Source organism: Papio anubis, chromosome 16 (assembly GCF_008728515.1).
Source record: "Papio anubis isolate 15944 chromosome 16, Panubis1.0, whole genome shotgun sequence".
Classification (NCBI taxonomy): domain Eukaryota; kingdom Metazoa; phylum Chordata; class Mammalia; order Primates; family Cercopithecidae; genus Papio; species Papio anubis.
The window spans coordinates 42,009,913-42,028,880 of record NC_044991.1 but is presented as its reverse complement, the minus strand read 5'-3'; the positions used below and the strand labels follow the sequence as shown (position 1 = coordinate 42,028,880).

At 42.5% G+C, this 18,968-nt stretch overlaps 1 protein-coding gene across 7 annotated transcripts in view; it reads right to left on the bottom strand.

Annotated features, from left to right (window-relative positions):
- The window catches only part of KIF16B (kinesin family member 16B), a 308,558-nt gene that overhangs the window by 71,616 nt on the left and 217,974 nt on the right, over window positions 1-18,968 (bottom strand). For 6 of the 7 annotated variants that reach the window (XM_003905090.4, XM_003905091.4, XM_009216573.3 and 3 more), the window contains one exon: window positions 13,123-13,245. The exons of the other annotated variant lie outside the window; for it this stretch is intronic. In XM_003905090.4, the coding sequence (XP_003905139.2) occupies window positions 13,123-13,245 (123 nt within the window). The remainder of the gene's footprint in view (window positions 1-13,122; window positions 13,246-18,968) is intronic. 7 annotated transcript variants of the gene reach the window in all.

Here is an 18,968-nt window from a genome sequence, read left to right as displayed (position 1 = left end):
AGGAGAATCAACAGTTTTTCATTCAAGGAATCATACTCCAACTGGCTGCCTTTAACCAGTTACTTGTAGAGTCCTCTTCAGTAATATTTTTTAAAACAACATATGGGGGAGCTACCTCAAGCATATTTTTTAAAAATCCTTGTAATTAGTAACTGTTTAGAAGAAACAGTCTAATAGCAACCTAATATATACTAAAACAAGTTTTGTCTGACTTTTGCAAAATAAAATTTAAGCAGTGACATAACTATGAACATGTTTGAGCAAATAGGAAATATATTCCTAATGAACATGCCTGTATGATGGTAACAAGCATTAATGCATAAGGTTTAATTAAAATCTCCTTACATACTATAGAAAATGAAAACTAATATATACCCTCCCAGTTGGCAGGCCTCACGGTGGAAGACATGAGATGCTCCATGGGGTATGGAAAGAAACTATTGGTACTTCTCTTTTTTTTAATCTTATTCTTTCTACATCTCTACTTCTGAAAGTGTGTTCTAATAAATACTATGTACAGTTAGTAAATGTTATACTATCTAAACAGATAAAAATCAATATAGTGGGCGTGCCCGCTCAATAACTTTTCCAGTGATAGCTATGTGTGATTTGAAAAGTTCAGGCTCTGTGACTTTAAGCTGTGGCTGGTAAAAGATGCATGCAGGAAGGCCTCAATGTTTCCAAGAGAGCAGGGTCTAATTAACCAAGTCTACTGAAAGTCTTCTGCAGCAACATAACTATGAGTGTGTCTGAGAAAACATGAAATATATCCCAAATGTATGAATCTATACCGTAACAAGCATTAGTGTATTAGATTTAATTAAAATCTCTCAGACAACTGTTGCAAATTGTACTAAGCCGGAAGTAGTAAAAGAAGCCAACACCCCATTAATCATGCCAATCTCCCGGAGAGATCACAGGCTGCCATCTGATTGCTCCTCAATGTGATCTGCTCCTGCCATCCCCAAATCGAGGACAGACAGCGCCAGTGCTTTCTGATTTCTGTGGGCATGCACACCCCGTAGGTGCTGACTCTGCCTGGCTGTCTTCACTGTGACCTCTTCCTGGAGCTTACGTCCTTTCTCTCTGATCAATTACAGAGGCTGGACTCCAGGTTAGTCCTCTTGGCCCTGGGAGACCAGCACCTCAAAATTCCTGACTCCCTAGGCCTTCTGGTGGGGCCCATCGGAACAGTCCCCCAAACTGAGAGCCTGTGGTGTCAGCCTGCTCTCCTGGGTGCTGCCCTGCACTGCTGAAGACAGTCCCCTAGGACGGTAGAATGAATTTACACTACAGGTATGCCATTTTAGCTCAGCAGTCACTCCTACTAGGAAATCCTTCCAAATTCCATTCTCTGCCATGAGTATTTCAAAATGTCCTAGATTTTTCCATCCTCACAATGATCTCGGTTTACTGAGATGATTAGAGTCAGCTAAGATCAACTCCCTGAGTATCCTTTTAGCACATTTCAAAATGATGCTGTTGCTACATTCATTTTCTTTCCTTCAAAACTTCTTCATCCTCACTTAATTTTCCTGATTCACTTCTACCTGAGAGGAGAGCCCCTCTTCAAGCTTAGCCTCCTTCTGTACTGTTTCCTAGTACCAACTCATCACTTGTCCTTTTCTACCCTCGGGCCTCCATCTTTGTTGTTCCCGTTGCCCGGAACACCTCCTCTCTCGTCTGCACTCACTGAAATCCACCCATCGGTTTCAAGCAAGCAAAAATGTATATCTGCCTTGATGTCTTCTGATTATGCCTCTATGAGCCCACTGGCTCCGTGCTGCTCAATTTTTCTCATGTGTTTCTCTTCCCACACTTAGTTGTCTCCCGAATGGATGAACTGCTTATTCATATTTTCTGTTCCTCCGTATCCTGATCCTTCTAGTATGGTCTTCAAAAAAATTATATTACAGGTACCAAATACTTGTTATGCAATAAAAGAAATAATGGAGACAGTGGCACTCACAGCCTCTTTTCAATATACACTTTTCTATAACTTTTTCATCCTGAAGTGTGGGCAGCAGTGTGACCTGCATTATAGTCCTTTTCTGACTTACCTATAACTGTTTAAAGGTTTTAGAAAGTAGGCATTAGGGGACATAAAAGGGCAAATTGTAAAGCAAAGAAAGAGAAAATCTCATTTACCAAATTCCCTTTAGAGAGAACACTGATTTAGAAAACATACTGTGATAAACAATTTTGGGGTAGGTAGGTATGAGGCTCCTAAAAGACACATTAAGAAACAACAGATAGTCTCTAAATTGCCTTTAGGAGGGTGGGTCCTGTTAACCTACACAGTCTGGTGATAAAGGCTGAGCAAGTAGGCTGGGGCTGAACTCCTAGGCTTAGTAAGGTGGTAGTACTTGGAGCTCCCAGGAATATCTAGGCAGGAGGAATGGAAAGGCTGGTGCTCTTGGGAGAACACAATAGTCTAAAGGGGTATTTTCAGTTATTTGCTCTGAGATATATCTGCAATGTATCCCCTCCACTGGCTCCATGAGGGACACTTCGGGAACGTTCACAGGCTTCTCCTTCTGGGGAGCCCAAAGGAAGGCAGAGCTCTGCAGCCATGTGGGAACGAAGAAAGAGAGACTCGGTCAGCAGCCATCCAGGGACACGAGGCAAGGGAACAGCTGCCATCTGGACCATGTCCACAACTGTGTAACAGTTCCTAATCCAAGCAGGCTTCCCCCTCCAGTGCAGTGGGCCCTGTGAACCTGAAGCTTGACCAACTGCAGAAATTCTGTCTCAAAGGTACTTGAGGGAAGAAGCTGGGCCTCTGCAGGAAGGGCCTGGTTCTAAAGACAGCACACTGCACAAGGAAAGGGCAGTCCAATGCCAGTCCTCGATCTGCCCGTCTGTGGGTAACACAAATGGGAGGTGTATGGAGCTTGGAGAGTGCAGATTCCTGAAAGCAGGAGAGCCGCTCAAATAGGAGATTCCACAGCCATCCGATTCAGGAAAATCTCAGACATACTTTTACGCAGGTGCATCACTGACAAGTACAGAAAGTGCCTCAGAGCCTCAGGCTTGTGAACCTGGTCTAAACCTGGTGTGCTAGGAAGCAACGAGCCTGGTGATTGACTCCCAAATCACACTCACACTCGAGGCAGCTATGAAGTGCCGCTAAGTCCAACAGGGCTTTCAGGCTGGCCCAAATCCTGCCTTCTGCAATAACCAGAAATAATGACTTCCCCATGTTTTAACTTCAGCATCTTCAAAATAGGCTGTAATACCACTTATTTTAGTATACTTACCTCACAGGGTAGTTTGAAGGTAAATTTGATAAAATGTGTGAAGGCCCTGAGATTCCGGAAGACAGATGCCTTTAAATCTAAGGTTGTTGCTGACAAAGTGCTTCCCCCTCTGCCAACACCTCTGTGAAGCAGGTGAGGAATAGCGGGAATCATTCTACTTTAACACGGTGGGAAATGGCGAGAATGGCAGTCGAAGCAATTTTCCTTTAAATTACCCAGATATTCAGAGGCAAACCAAGGAATGTAAACTCTCCACCAATCATCATGGGATAATAAAATAATGAAAAGCTCTGAATTAACTCTGACTTGGATCCTGACTTTAGCCCAGTAACTTATTAGTTGTATGATTTTGGATAAATTACTCAATGCTTTCAGGTTCCGATTTCTTCATCTGCAAAATGCACTCATGATACTTAACCTGCAGACGAACTAAAAAAAAATGTGAAGAGACTAGGCACAGTGCTTGGACACTCAATAGATGGTGACTGCTGGCACTGTGACCCTGTTTCTAAAAAGGCGTTATATTATTCATTATTGAAAGGCAAGTGTATCCATGGGTAGCAACTGCAAAAAGGAAAGTTAAAATGATTCTGTGATTTTAAAACAAATTTTATTCTAGGAAGAGATGCAAAACTCCCAAAATTCTGAAGCCAAGGAAGGAGGAATACTAATACAGTCTTATGACAGAAAAATAGAAATTTAGGTGAAATGGAATTTGAAAGCATGACCATAAAGTAATAACTGCTTTTCTCTGGTGCTTGTAACTCAATCTCATTTCTTCTTAGTCACTTCTTACATAGGAAGTACTTACTTTGTGAAGATAAATATGGCTGTCCAAGGAAGGGCAATATAAAAGATCAGTTGGTTTGTGTGAAAACTGGGGAAGAAAAAAATTTTTTTTTTTTTCACTTTTCAGTAGAAGACTGAAAGTTTGCAAAGAGAGGTGAGGGGTGATAAATTTTTAAAAATCCCAGGATAAAATGTGATTCTTCAAGTCTTAGTGTAGTTACTTTCACTTGCTATTTTATGTTTTAAAATAGTACAGAATCTGAAGATTTAAATCTAGATGGACATGGCACAAGCAACACTCCATTTGTCTCGGCTGTGCTAATACACGTGCAGGGAGATAATGCATCACTTACTAATAAGCACAGATTCCGACAGCAACACTCCACACTTTCTGAACATCTATATTCTATCAAGTGGGGAGTATTTCCAAAAGATGTATCTGTACATAGTTTATCTAATAGACTGGAATGGCTTTTATTTCTGTTCTGCCAAATAAAGAGAAATTTCTTGGACTGCAAATGTGATTGCTTCAACTCCCAAACTGCAATTTTTCTGGGCATTTCTTCTTCATGCTTCCTGGCAGGCCAATCTACCATCAAATTCTTCAGGTTTACCAAAGCCTTAACGACAGCCCCAATTTACAAAGTACCCATGACTTGGTCAGAATTCAAGGCAAAAAGTGAAAACATATACAAAACTAACAGTAGATTTTGAAAACAGGTAATGATTTGAAAATGACCATTATCTCTAGGGCAATACTAAAATATAGCCTCAACTTATAAATGTGTAGAAAGTAGTGATATTTGGAAGGTACATTAAAATGAGTAAGTAAAGGAACAAGTGTGGCTCAGTGCACTTAGACCTGACATGAACATTAGGAATCTTGATCTACTAACTAGCTGTGTGGCCTTGGGCAAGTCATTCATAATTTCCTAATTTGTGAAATACGAATACTACCCCCATTTTGGTACATTCTCCAAATTTGTGGAAATGTCTAGCAAAATGCCTTGGGTAAAGAAGGTTCTTGATAGATGTTAGCTTCTTTCCTTAAAGAGCTGCAATTGCCTACAGAGATCAGTCAGGAATGAAACCCAGTGTGGTCCGGCGCGTGGATGTTAAGCGAGAGCACAGCGTGAGTCTACCATACTATCTGAGAACATCCAGTTGTGCTATAGAGGATGGATGCAGCTAATTAGTGTTAAATACAGCCAGCAGGTAAGCTAGAAGCTTACGAGGTATAGACAAATCTCACAGGATGTCAGAACAGATCTAGGACATGTAAGCAAGCAGCCTGTGAGGTACAACAAAATTCCTAAAGTGTGCAAGACGTGTTAAATACAGGCCACAGGTTGATAAACTGTAAGACCATGCCAAAGATAGAATAATTTTAAAAAACCACATAGGATGGAACAGACGAGAATGTTACTTAGGGACAGAAAGGGAGGGAAATGCTACATCATGATATGCACCCTCCGGGATGACAGCTAAGTTCCCCCTGAACTGACCAGCCCTGATGGCAACCAGCCTGGTCCCATCCTGGTACTACACATGCTCTCCTGGAGAAGCACAGGTGAAACCCAGGACTGCTCATAGCAGGTGGCTGGCTGGGTGTGCCTGTGCCTGCTTCCTTTCATGGAGAAGATGTGCTGGCTCTGGGCACCCTTTTGTCTGCCATGGCCCCTTGTCTAAAACTTCACTCTGGTCCTTGTAAGCACATAGTAAGTGGGGAAGGTTGAGATGACAGAGACAGGACAGGTGAACTAGATGTGACCGGGGTCAGACAGAACACTCGGCCCACCTGCTTGCCCACCCTCAGGGTGCCACCTGCCCTTCCTTTCTGTACGTCTCTGTGAGCTTTTGAATGCTCTGTGAGCCTTTCTGTACGGTGCAGTTGGACTCCGAGTGTCCCTCGAGGCCACCATGTCATCAGGGTGATTTTCTCCATGACAGGAAATCCCAAGGTCTATGGCCAAGTGGAGGGCACACACCGGCCCTAAAAGGAGCTGTTGTTCTGCCCTGTGAGTGCTGTCTTGCAGGAATGTTGGCCCCAGTTCTTGCTTGTACTGACTTTTCACAGGATCTTGGCAAATCTGGGTTTCTATGTCAGGTCTCCCAAGTTTTAAATACTGACAATTCATGCAAAATTTAAAAAATCTGCTCAGGCCAACAAAACCCCACATCCCTCACCACCAGTTTGCACCTGCTGCCTCGGGTTAATACTGTTCCATGACTTTTGACAGTCCCTGCCCCACAGTGCCTGTCATGTGGTTCTTCAGTTGTAAAAGCAAGATCCAATTTGAACTGCTGCCCTGCAGTTTTGCAATTTGCCGTGTCTCACTTCAGAGTCTTTTAGGTTCACGGAGGACCCAGCAGATGAGATATCTTGGCCCTAAGTGTGTAGGGCCAGACTGACTGAAATTAGAAAGGGGAGCTCACAGACCTAAATTCACACAATGGAAAGGAGAACGGCTGCCACTGACTGGGGTACTTGATAATTATTTGCAGATGGTCTACAAGTTTTCCCTGGAACACTACTGTGAGGTTATACATCCTCGTTATCATTCATTACTCGTGTTTTCTCTGCTTCTTCCTCCTTCTCAGGCCACCGATCAGGAGTCAGAGCAGAATGAGACAAGAGGAGACTGTTACTATGGTACCTAAACAAAACCCAGATGATTAAAATCAGGAAAGCTTTTGTCCTGGACATCACGTGTGTGACCTAAGTTGTCTGTGTGTAGTCCTGCGTTTCTTGGGTCTTCAAGTGGACAAAAGTGATACTGGTCAATAGGGCTGACGCCCTGCAGCCATGTGAGAAAAGGCAGGCACCTGGGAGCATAGCTGGAATGCAGAAGGCTCCTTAGAGGAGATAACAATGGGACACGTGCTTCTAAGAGCAAGGGGCTGGAGAGTGTCTGGCAGCCAGGACAATGTCCAGAGGGTGGGTGGGGGCATACAGGTCTACCTCTCTGTTAAGGAAAGCCAAGACAAAACAGATGTACCCTGCGGGTGCTGAACTCAGCCCAGAGCCAGGGCATGGGTACGCTGGAGTGCTGGAGGGTGGTGCTGAGAAGGCAGGAGGGAAGGTGGGGAGGAAGGGAGATGGGAGGCTTTGGTATGCTTGGACTCGGACACAATCAAGAAGCTCGACTCGCCCACACTCCCCCTGCATGACTAAGAGCCACCAGCCACATCACGAGGATGAGCAAGGGGCAGAATGGCTCATCACTAACTCCATCAGTGTGGATGGAGCATGAGGAGCTGGGCGGGGACGGGGGGAGGTTTACAAAGGGCACACGGTCACCCAGTCATCCCCGAAGCTCCAGACAGGCTGTGCCTAATGACAGCACCTGTGGCCAGGCTAGCATGCATCACGCAGCTGGGTGATCCGCTGGGTGACTAGTACCAGTCAGGCACGGGGTGGGCACTGGGGGGTCTGTGTTGCACAAGACTGAAAGGGTCCTGGGAGCTTGTGTCCACAGAGGAAGACCAGCAAACAAGACAATGACTGAAAATAACCAGACTGAAGGCAACACGACTGTGAGCTATGACCCTGGCTGTGAAAGAAGGGAGTACCTCTGGTGACAGGATGGAGAACAGGGCAGAGGGTGCTACTGCAGATGACCACTCAGAAAAAAAGATGAGACAGCAAACTCTTCTGCAGACTACTTCCAGATTTTATAAGAATAGAAATTCTCAGGAAACAAAATATTAAAAAATAAACACACCAGTGTGGTTTATTTCTTTATGTTACTGTGTTGATATGTAAGTTAAAATGCAAGGGATTTCAAACAACGCTGGAAACACCAGTTTATTTCTATGACATGAGTGTGATAGTCTCTGCTCGTCTTAACCATCCATTTCCCAGGTCCGTGTTTTGTGCTATGCTGAAATGTGATTTCAAAATTAAATTTTACCCACTCTGGTCCCAACTAACTGAAAATGGCAAGCATAACGCAGCATAACTGATGCCACGTGTCAGTGACTGAGAGGCATGCGAAGCGGGGTTGTGAGATGACTGCTGTCGACTGGTTAGTGGCATTACTTGTGGCAGGTGCAGCTGAGCACAGGCACAAATTTTACAGCTTCATTCTGCTGACCAGCAGGTGACACACAGCAATGTTCAGCCCAGAACGTCCTGTTCTCAGAGAGAAGCCAGATTGGCACTGCTTCAGCTTCCCCAGCCCATCTCTGTCTCTGAAACCAGTCAGCAGGACGTGCATCTGCGGACACAGTTCCAGGCGGATGTGCTACTAGCACCTGCAGGAAGGTACAGTTTCAACGGTAACAGGAATTGATACTCTGACCCAGGGGTTCCTGGGAGGATGAAAACAAAGTGGGGGAGAGGGGCGATACCAAAATGCTAACCTTTTGTATCACTGGGTAAGAATATCAAAACAAGGGCGAGGTGGCGGGCGCCTGTAGTCCCAGCTACTCGGGAGGCTGAGGCCGGAGAATGGCGTGAACCCGGGAGGCGGAGCTTGCAGTGAGCTGAGATCCGGCCACTGCACTCTAGCCTGGGCTACAGAGCGAGACTCCGTCTCAAAAAAAAAAAAAAAAAAAAAAAAGAATATCAAAACAAACACCAACAGGAAAGAAATGAATACACAAATTGTGACATATCCATACAGTGGGATGCTATTAATATAAAGAAACAAATTACTGTTATACTCAACTACATACGTAAATCTCCAAAACATCACATTAAATGAATGCAGCCAGACACAGAAGATAAACGCCATCGGATCCCCTGTCCTTGGTGTGCTAGAGCAGACACGACTAATCTGTAGGTGCAGAGGGCAGATCAGTGCTCGCCTTGGTGCTGCAACATGGGCGCTGACTGCAAGGGGCACCAGAAACTTCTGGAGTGCCTGCAAAGTTCCAAATCCTGACCAGAGGGCTAGTAACACGGGTGTATATATATGCCAACACTCATTCAACTACAACTAAAATGTGTGCTTTCACTGTATGTAAGTTACGCCTCAACAGAGTTGATTTTAAAAAACTAAATAAGATCAAACAACAAAAACCTGTCTATTTATATAACCTCACAGTTATTTCATAAAAGAGTTGTTTTTCATCTCACTCCCCCCCCCCCCCACAAATAAAGCAGGTATAGAAGACAGTCCTGTTGAATTAAATAGATTTTGGTTTAAAGAAAAACTCTATTATTCTCATTTTAAAGACCAGTGGCAGAAACCTCCTCAGGGCCTAGCAGGGATCAGAAGATGAGCATCTGGGAACCGCCACTAGCTTCCTGCCCTCCCTCGAAATCACACGCCCTGTGTGCTCCCTGAACATTCCCTTAACAGGCTCCTGCCTACTTCATGTGGCGATGGGCAGACCAAATTGGAGCTCCCACATTGCGGATTAAAATGAAAATGGTCAGGAAGAAGGAATGATTTCAATGACTAATGAGTCCTACCTAAACAAAGGTGGGCAGAAGAGTGCAGGAAGCAGAGCGGGTGAGGAGGGCGACGGGAAGATGACAAAGGAGAACCCGGGCGGCTACACCCCTGGCGTGCTGTCTCCTTCCCGAGGCCCCTCAGGCTTCACACCACGTGGGCCCTGGTGTGGTCACACTAATCAGCTGGGACCCTAAATAAGCTGGCAGTGACACCAGCAGGCAATACAGCAAACAGGGGTCATGTACCGGGGGTGTCAGAGCCTGCCCTGCTGGTCACAGAGGGCACGGCATCTCACTGTGTGTGCTCAGGACCATCATGGGGAATAATGAAAAACAAAAACTGATTTTTTAAAAGAGAAGCAGCAAAGATTTTTCTAAATTATAAAGTATAATAATATATCTATGTATGTACATTAATGTTAAATCTCCCTTCAAAAAAGCTTAAAACTGAAGAGAATACTCTCTTTTAAAAATAATACTTTTTACCTTAGCCTCCTTAAATAGCCATTGGTTCACCAAGAGAAGAATTTAATAGTAGCCAAAATATTACCATATATTACCATAAGCATGACTATTTGTTCTAGAAAACAGGGTCTATGCACGAAATGTCCAAATGACCGAGAGAAAAGGTCAGCAATCTCATTTTCAAATTCCAAATGTTGAGGGCAACCAAACAACCAAAAAGAAAAAAAATCCCAACAAAATCCAAAACTCTCATCAAAACATAACTGTACATCAAAAGTCATGAAGGGGCCTCACAGTAAAGTCTCACTCATCCCATTTTTATTTTTATTTCTTTTTAATAACCAACACTTACCCAATACTTAGCATGTGGCAGGCACTGTTTTAAGCACTTCACACATACAAACTCATCCACTCCTCATACCAACCCAGTGGGGTGGGTTTTATGATTCCCATTTGACAGGTGAGGCACAGCGAGGCTGTGTGACTTGCTGAGGTTGCCTGGAAATGGCAGGATATGAGGGTTGCGGGGTGGGGGGCTGCTATTTAGCAGCTACCTCTTTGCCTGGATTGAGGCTGTTTTTGTTGTTTTGTTCTGGGGAAGGCCTGTATATTCACGTCATGTCTGTTTCTAATATTACCCTGTGACAAGGTATCAACATGGGGTGGAGGGCTTCCACACACCTGCCTGTGAAGGTATCAGGAGGCCCTGTCTAAATGGAGAACTAGACATTCCCCAGGTTGGTGCTAACACATTCCTGGTGCTCATAATTATAGCACCTAAGGACGAGCAGAAAAAGGAAGCAGAACAATGACACACTTCAGAACTTGCTTTGAGAAATGAAAAGAGAGCAGAGCTCTGTGTATTTGGAATTTATTTATCTTGAAGTGATTGCCTAGATTCCATAAGGCCTCATAGAATTTTCTGTATTTGGTTTCTCTAACTTTCATGGACAGTAGCATCTTCACATTTTTGGCCATATCTGAACACCACCTGACTATTATTTGCTTGTAATTTTTATTTAAATCAATGCAGTTTTAAAAATATTAAATATCTTCTTTATCTGAGTTCTATACATGAAATTGATTTAACAGTTATATTTTATTAACACATTTATGTGTTAAAGTAGAACAAATCGATGTACCAACTAAAATCATTGCATGTCCTTCACTGCTGTGAGTTCTATGTGCTGGGGAATTCTAATTCTTAGCTAATGGAAGCCAGTCTTCACTCTCTAATTAACCAACATGGCCATAATGCAAACACAACTTCAGAAATTGTTTTTATATTTATAATCACATATATGTACAAATGAAATTCTATACACACACACGCACACATACACACACACACCACACACACAAAATCTGGAATGGTTGAGAACAAATGAAAAATAAATTGACCAGGAGATAGATATTACGTCAGGGGCAGTGGGAAGTAGTGGATCAAGGACATAGCATAACATTTAAATAAGAATCCACATAATCGGATCAATAAAGTTAAGAATAACAGCAAAGGCTGGGTGTAGTGGTTCATGCCTGTAATCCTAGCACTTTGGGAGGCCAAGGCGGGTGGATCATGAGGTCAGGAGATCGAGACCATCCTGGCTAACACAGTGCAACCCTGTCTCTACTAAAAATACAAAACATCAGCCAGGTGTGGTGGCACGTGCCTGTAATCTCAGCTACTCGGGAGGCTGAGGCAGGAGAATCTCTTGAACCCAGGAGGCAGAGGTCGCAGTGAGTCAAGATCGCACCAATGCACTCCAGCCTGGGCAACAGAGTGAGACTCCGCCTCAGGAAAAAAAAAAAAAAAAGAAGAAGAATAACAGCAACAACAACATGCAGGCATCATGCTTTCTCAATGAAAACCTCAACTATATAAACTAATGCCCTGTTGTGGTTTTTTTTTTTTCTTTTCTAATGGAAAACTTATTATATAGAAATAAAATCCTAAAAGTCTGATTGGCTAGAAAAGAAGTTATTTACATTATTTCCTCAGGAAGGTTGAAAGAATGTGACATCTGAAGGGAGGGATGCCCCAGAGCCCAGGGCTGCCCTGAGATGCATCAGGTGTGGGGACAGGCGGTGGGGAGGGCTGGCTTTAGGCTCCTTCCTCCCTCCCCACTCCCTGCGTGCCCAGCAGCTCCAGGTTTCTCTGCCCTTTATGGTGTCCTTCCACATAAGATATTCTTTGAACAAAGACATTTCTCAGATAAAACAAAATCTGGAGACCACTGGTACTTTCCAATTTCCTCATTGTATCAATGGGAAAACTGAGGCTCAGATGACTTATGGCCCCTCAGCAAATTGCAGCAGGGTCAGAGTCTACAGAACTCAGTATCCAGATTCATGGTCTGGTGTTGATCTGAACAAAACCACCTACAGCCTCCAAGAACACCCTTATGCATGCATACACTGGTGATCCTAGTGGACTTCATTACATCAATACCCTTGCTGATCCTTGAAAACAAAGAAGTGTGATTTAGCATTACTTCCTTGAGGAGAGGATGGTGGCCAGCAATATCATTTAATAAAGTGTTATGACTCAATGAAAGCAAATTAGCAAAAAGATGAAGTCATTATTTAGAAAACCATGACGTAAGGAAACAGGCACATCTCTTCCTGAAAAGTTGTATAAATCAAGAAACATTTGAAACAAATGAGGAAGGCTTCCTAATTAATAACAGAAACAACAACGAAAATAGCAGTAGTAATAGCAGCAATAGCTACAATTTGCTGTTTATACCAGCCACAAGATGCAGCACTTTATATGCACTGATATTCCTATGACATAAATATTATTAGTCTCATTTTTATAGAGAAGAAAAATTAAGACTAAGCCCATGGGGAAGGTGACCAACTGTCCTGGTTTGCTCAGGACTGTGGGGTTTCCCAAAGTGTGAAACTTTAAGGGCAGACGTTAGGAAAGTCCTGGGCAACCTGGCTGGTTGGTCACCCTACCTGTAGGGTGTGGGTGATAGGAATTCCATTTCTGTCTGCCTTACCAACACCTTCTATGAGGTAACTTCCTTCCATGTGTTACAGTCACGAGTTTTACAGACTGGTTTAAAGAAGGGCAAGACCAAATATTTTACAAACAGGATATTCACATGCAGCTTCATCCCCTTTTGAAAAAATAAAGACAGAGAAAGCACTGCATAGTCTCCAATCCCCATTCTCCAGAAGAGTCAAGAAGATACTCACCTTGACCTCAAACTCGAAGTGTGCATCCTTTCCTTGCCCGCAGAGGATGTAGCGTGGGATACTAATTTTAATTGGGTCCTTCAGGTCATCTGGATTTGCACCCAAAGAGCGAGAAACCATCCGCTATCAAAGGCACGTCAGATAGGGAGAACAAAGAGAAACCAGAATCACTCCACTGCAAATATCCTGCTTGGGTAGGAGGGAGAAAATGTGTTTCAAGTAGAGAAAAGAGCATCAAACCAGTAGGGTTTATTTAGAAAAATGATGGTTTCCTTTGAAAGAGAAAAGCTAAGCCTCTCTCGTAACAAAAAGACCATGATTTTAGGTATGTCATTCCAAGGAGTTAGGGCAAAAGCACTATGAAGTGTTGCTTGGCTTTGAAGTTTCCTTCCAATTTATAAGAACAAGTAAAAACAGGGACAAATTACATTATCCTGACTTAAAAAAAAAAATCAGTGTAAACCAGATTGTCTTCTGAAAAGTCTTGACCATCTGACAAACTTTTTTCTTCACACACTATCAGACAGCTATACTTATAAAGCTGCAAAAGCTGGAGGTTTTATTCAAATTTACTTCATTTTTAACTTTTAGGCATTTTTATAAGCCAGTGTAGTGTGGAAAGCTCTTTAAACCACAATTAAAACAAATCCCAAGTATTTTCTTTAGGCCCCATTTGATACTCAACTTGGCTCTGACAAATATTTATGGCCTGGGCCGTGGGGGACTAGTGGGGTCTGAGGAAGAGGCATTACAAAAAAAAAATAAATCTTCCAAATGAAGATCTTAAGTGTGAATTGGAAGAAATCTCTGAACAATCCTTATTGTTTGCACTAAGCTGGGGCTTTAGAAAACATATGGTTTTGAAGTAATAGCAATAATAAAATAATTAGAATCATAATTAGAGTTAGCATTTATTGGATACTCATTATATGCCAAGGACTACATTAACCAGTTTACATGAATTGGCTCATTTAATCCCCACAATTCCCCCTACGAGGTATTAGCCATTATTAACCCTATTTATCAGATGAGAGGCCCAAGACTGAGGGTTGAGCTCACTTGATGGAGGTACAGGGTAGAGTCAAGATTTAAACTTAGGCCAATCTAGGGCCCACTTTCATCACCACTACTCTAGACTGCAATCATGAAATTTTACAATAATTACATCCATCTGAGATACATTGAGCTAATGAACACTTCACACATACACAGATTTTAAGATGCTGACAATTCCATGATTATGCAATGGAACCCACTTATGTGACTATAAAGAAAACAGGGGGCAATAAGCTCCCTTTCTCCCAGGCAGAAAGGGTTCTCAGCCAGGTGTAACTTGAGTCTCAACTTAGCTGTGTGCACGAAAGCTTGGACTTCCAGAGGACACAAGGACATACAATTTGCTTCAGATTGCTGCTTTCGATCTAGCTGACTGTGTGTGCATTTTGGCATGAAGTTTCCAAAGCCTATCAGAGGATCTTAATTTTTCCCTGTATGGCTGGTCACCCAAAGCAAGAAGAATTAATTGTTTATCATAATGGTACACCAATTTAGCTGTCCCTGATATCAAAACCATCAAGAAATTCTTAAAAAGGGGATTTCTCATGATAAGCCTTGCTAAAGGCTTTTCAATTCACTAACAGTCCATTTCCAAATTACTTTAAATGTAGACATCTCCTAAATGTGTAGTATATTTATCAATTTAAAGGTGAAAAGGCAGAGAAATAAATTAGTGGTTTTACTTATAAGACATGCAATGTTAAGAAACATCTTTAACCTACACATGCCACAGTTCAGCCAACAAGTTCTTGCTCTGCTGCCTAAGACCTGATCCCTTCTACGTCATGCTTAATAACTACAGGTTTCAAGTAGGAATATCATCTCTTTTCCAGATCTGTTGTGATCTCTCATGGAATCAATCTGTTGTTGTTGCTGCTGCGTGTGTATATGTGTGTGTGTGTGTGTGTGTGTGTATTGGGGATTAGTGGGCATATTGTAGCTAGGGGCAACCTCATCAGAGGGGAATGCCACAGCAGGGACACTAAGCAACAACTAGTAATGGGTAATACCAGTTGAGAAGGGAAGATCCACTTGCTGCACCTTGGGAGGAACATGGATCCACCTCATCAGTTAGACCAAAAGGCCAACACCACAGCTAATTTGATGAAGAGCTATCTCTGAGCAGCTATGGGCTCTGTCCTTAGAGGTGAGGAGGAGGAAAGGCAGGAGGGAAGGCAATTAACCTTTTTTCCTTCAACCAACAATAAATAGTAAATAGTAAAAAATTTTTAAACATCATGTGACCTTGTTGAGGGATGGATCATCATTAGAGTTCTTTCAAAACTATATGCACAGGCCGGCCGCGGTGGTTCACGCCTGTAATCCCAGCACTTTGGGAGGCTGAGGCAGGTTGATCACTAGGTCAGGAGATTGAGACCATCCTGGCTAACATGGTGCAAGGTTGTCTGTACTAAAAATATAAAAAATTAGCAATATAAAAAATTAGCCGGGTGTGGTGGCACGTGCCTGTAATCCCAGCTACTCGCGAGGCTGAGGCAGGAGAATCACTTGAACCCAGGAGGCGGAGGTTGCAGTAAGCTGAGATTGCACTACTGTACTCCAGCCTGGGTGACAGAGCAAGACTCCATCTCAAAAAAAAAAAAAAAAAAAAATTATATGGGCTTCTGTCACTTGAGGCACATGGCGGTCACACACACACCTGTGAGGGAGATGATCTGAGAGGCAAACTTCATGTTTTTCACAGTTTTGCCTAGAGATACCTCCATTTATGTACTTGAACCTTTTAGGATCACGTGACTTGGGTTCTCAAAAAAGTGTGGATAACAGTATCCAAAAGCATAACATACTCTAACTGTATCTGCTTCCCTGACGTAGTCACAGGAAATGGACATGGGATTCCAGGTGATATTCACTTCAAGACTCAGAAGGAAGGAGAAGATGTGGAATCCAATCCTAGTTCTGGGACTTGGTCTCGGAGTAAGTCTCTCGCCCTCTCTTCACCTCAGTTCCCCTATGGAAACGGCCATGATATTTCCAACTACTTGGGAGGGACCCAACTATGAATACAATAGTGCCCCACCCTGTGGGACTTAAGGTCTGAGGCAGACTCTGACAAGTGAACTGGCAATCACAGCAGGATGAGAAAGTTGTGATGGGGAATGGAGTGAGAACAACTATGAATATGTATCTTGTCATCCAAATGTCAGGAATTTTACTGAGGAAGAACAGTGGTCAAAATTGCCTCGGCATGTTCTGTCAACTAAGCAATGGAGACTTACCTTTGACTTTCTAAATGCCTTTTCTTTTAGACACCCCTAAGATATATAATGAAACATTGCTATTTTACTGGGTACCACCTATGTGCCACACAGAGGGTCAGGCCTTGGGAATACAATATAACTTTTACAAGTATTTGTAATTTCTAAGACCTTTAGTTTTTCTGAAGTGCACATGCTTGGAACAAACATTTGATGTTTCTACTCTACATGGATTTATATTCTAAAGGTAGATTTGTGACCTGAACTTTCTTTTTTCATAAGTCAGTTTTTAAAATGAGGTAAGACTGGAACTGATGGTCCAGGCATTTTATGACTGGTGATATGGTTTGGATATTTGGCCCCATCCAAATCTCATGAGGTGTTGCAATATTCTTGGTGTTGGAGGTAGGCCCCGTGGGAGGTGTTTGGGTCACATGGGGGGATCTCTTAGGGCTTGGTGCAGTCTTTGCGATAATGAGTGAGTTCTCACCAGATCTGGTCATTTGAAAGCATGTGGCACCTCCCTCCCACTCTTTCTCTTGCTCCTGCTCCCACCGTGGGATACACCTGCTTTCCCTTCACCTTCCACCATGATTGTGATCTTCCCGAGGCTTCCCCCGAATAAAAAGCCAGTGCTATACTTTCTACACAGCCTGCAGAACCTGACCCAAATTAAACTTCTCTTCTTATAAATTACCCAGTCTTGGGTATTTATAGCAAGGCAAGAACAGACTAATACAACTGGAGAGTTCTCCATTTCTAAGAATGTACCAGGGTGAAACCAATCCCTAATACAAGGAAAGCTGCTTCAGGCTCAGGCTCATAGATTCTTCACACACACACACACACACACACACACACACACACACACACACACACACAAAATCCCTGCCTTTGATAATTTCACTGGGCAAGTGAATTGAGTAGGGACCAGGTATTTGAGAATGAGTAGATCTTATAATATTTATGTAGCCCACCTCAATCTAGGGCAGTCCTTGACACACTAGCAATTGCCTGGACCAATACATGGCTCTTGGCTGGATATAAGAGCTACTGTCCCAAACAGGACCAGACAGTGAAGCGTAACAGGATCCTCTGCAGAGAAGAAAGATATTTCTCTCCATTACATATCATACGGGGGACGGGAAATACTGCCAGAGTCCCCACTATCACCCTTGGCTACACTTTACTTCAATCTTACTGATTTCATATGAACTAAATATTAATGAGTATACAGAAATGAACAGCTACAGAAATGAATAACTAAAATACAAGGTAGGGATCTGAGCAAATGCATAAATTCAAAAATCAAAATGTGTTCCCATCAAATCATCACTGCGGTGTGAATTTGTAAACATTATTTTATGAAGTCAATTTCATGAGAAATGTGGAATTCTCAGGGTACAGTGTAAAAAATTCTTGACATTCTCCTAAACTATGTTTATACTGGACAGGAAGTAAAGCTAACATAAATGTCTCTTAAATTTATTTTTGATTTGAAAGTGGCTATATTTTGAGTATCTTGAGGTTTATACTAGACATGCAAATGTTTGCTGTATCCCATTATATCCCATTATTTATGGGAGCTTTTATATTTCGATGGCATTATTTATTTTGGAATCTGTCACAGTTTCCCTATATGTGACAAAGAAGATTCTTAGACTCTGAAGGGGAAGTTGATGGCATTGTAGTAGGAGGTGTTCGGAACATCTCTCCGTGGGCAGAACTGGCATGGATGAGTACAGAAGACAGTATAAGCAATTTTAAATGTGTCATGGAGTCGTCCTATTTAGAAATAAAAAGTCAAGAAAAAGTAGATAATTGGTAACTTGAATTACATATCTGTACATAAGAAATATCTTTAAACGTTAAATACAAAAAATATTTTTTCTGACAGCTTTTAATGAAATAATGCTCTGTGGCAACAAATATGCTATTTTTCCACTCTTGGTGAAACACTGTAGCCCAGTTCTTAGCTGAAAGAAATAGGCAGAACATAAGGTACACTGTAAATATTCAGTTCAAAGTCTTCTTTTACTACTCAGGCCATTTCCTTCAAAAGGAACAAATTGAGGAAATGAACAGGAAGTGGCACTAATATCCACTCAGATCACCGCGGGCTCTCAGAGAACATGAAACGGTCCAAGTCCTCAGGGAGTCATCAACAGTTGTCCCAAACATTCTAATTATGTACCAGATGGTCAAATTCAGTCTACACTGATCATGACAAGGTCTGGCCTAAGGACTGCCATCTAACCTCCAGGAGCCCACAGCCAAGCTTTGCTTCTGAAATACAGGCAAACCTGGCTTTTTATTAGATTTAACAAAGTTACAAATTCTCCTGTCCCTGTTCCAACCATAGCACATATTTCTAATCCTTCCTTTCTTCAACTACACATACTATACTGAGAGTTCTCACTAGAGCTACTGTGTCTCGAGTACCTATTACGCCCCAACAATTTGAAAGTGGAGATTTGGGGAAAGAGACGATGGAGATCTGGGGAAAGAGATGATGGAGATTTGGTATAGCCTCCAACATCAGCCAGGTTGTAAGAAACAGGGAAGAAAGAT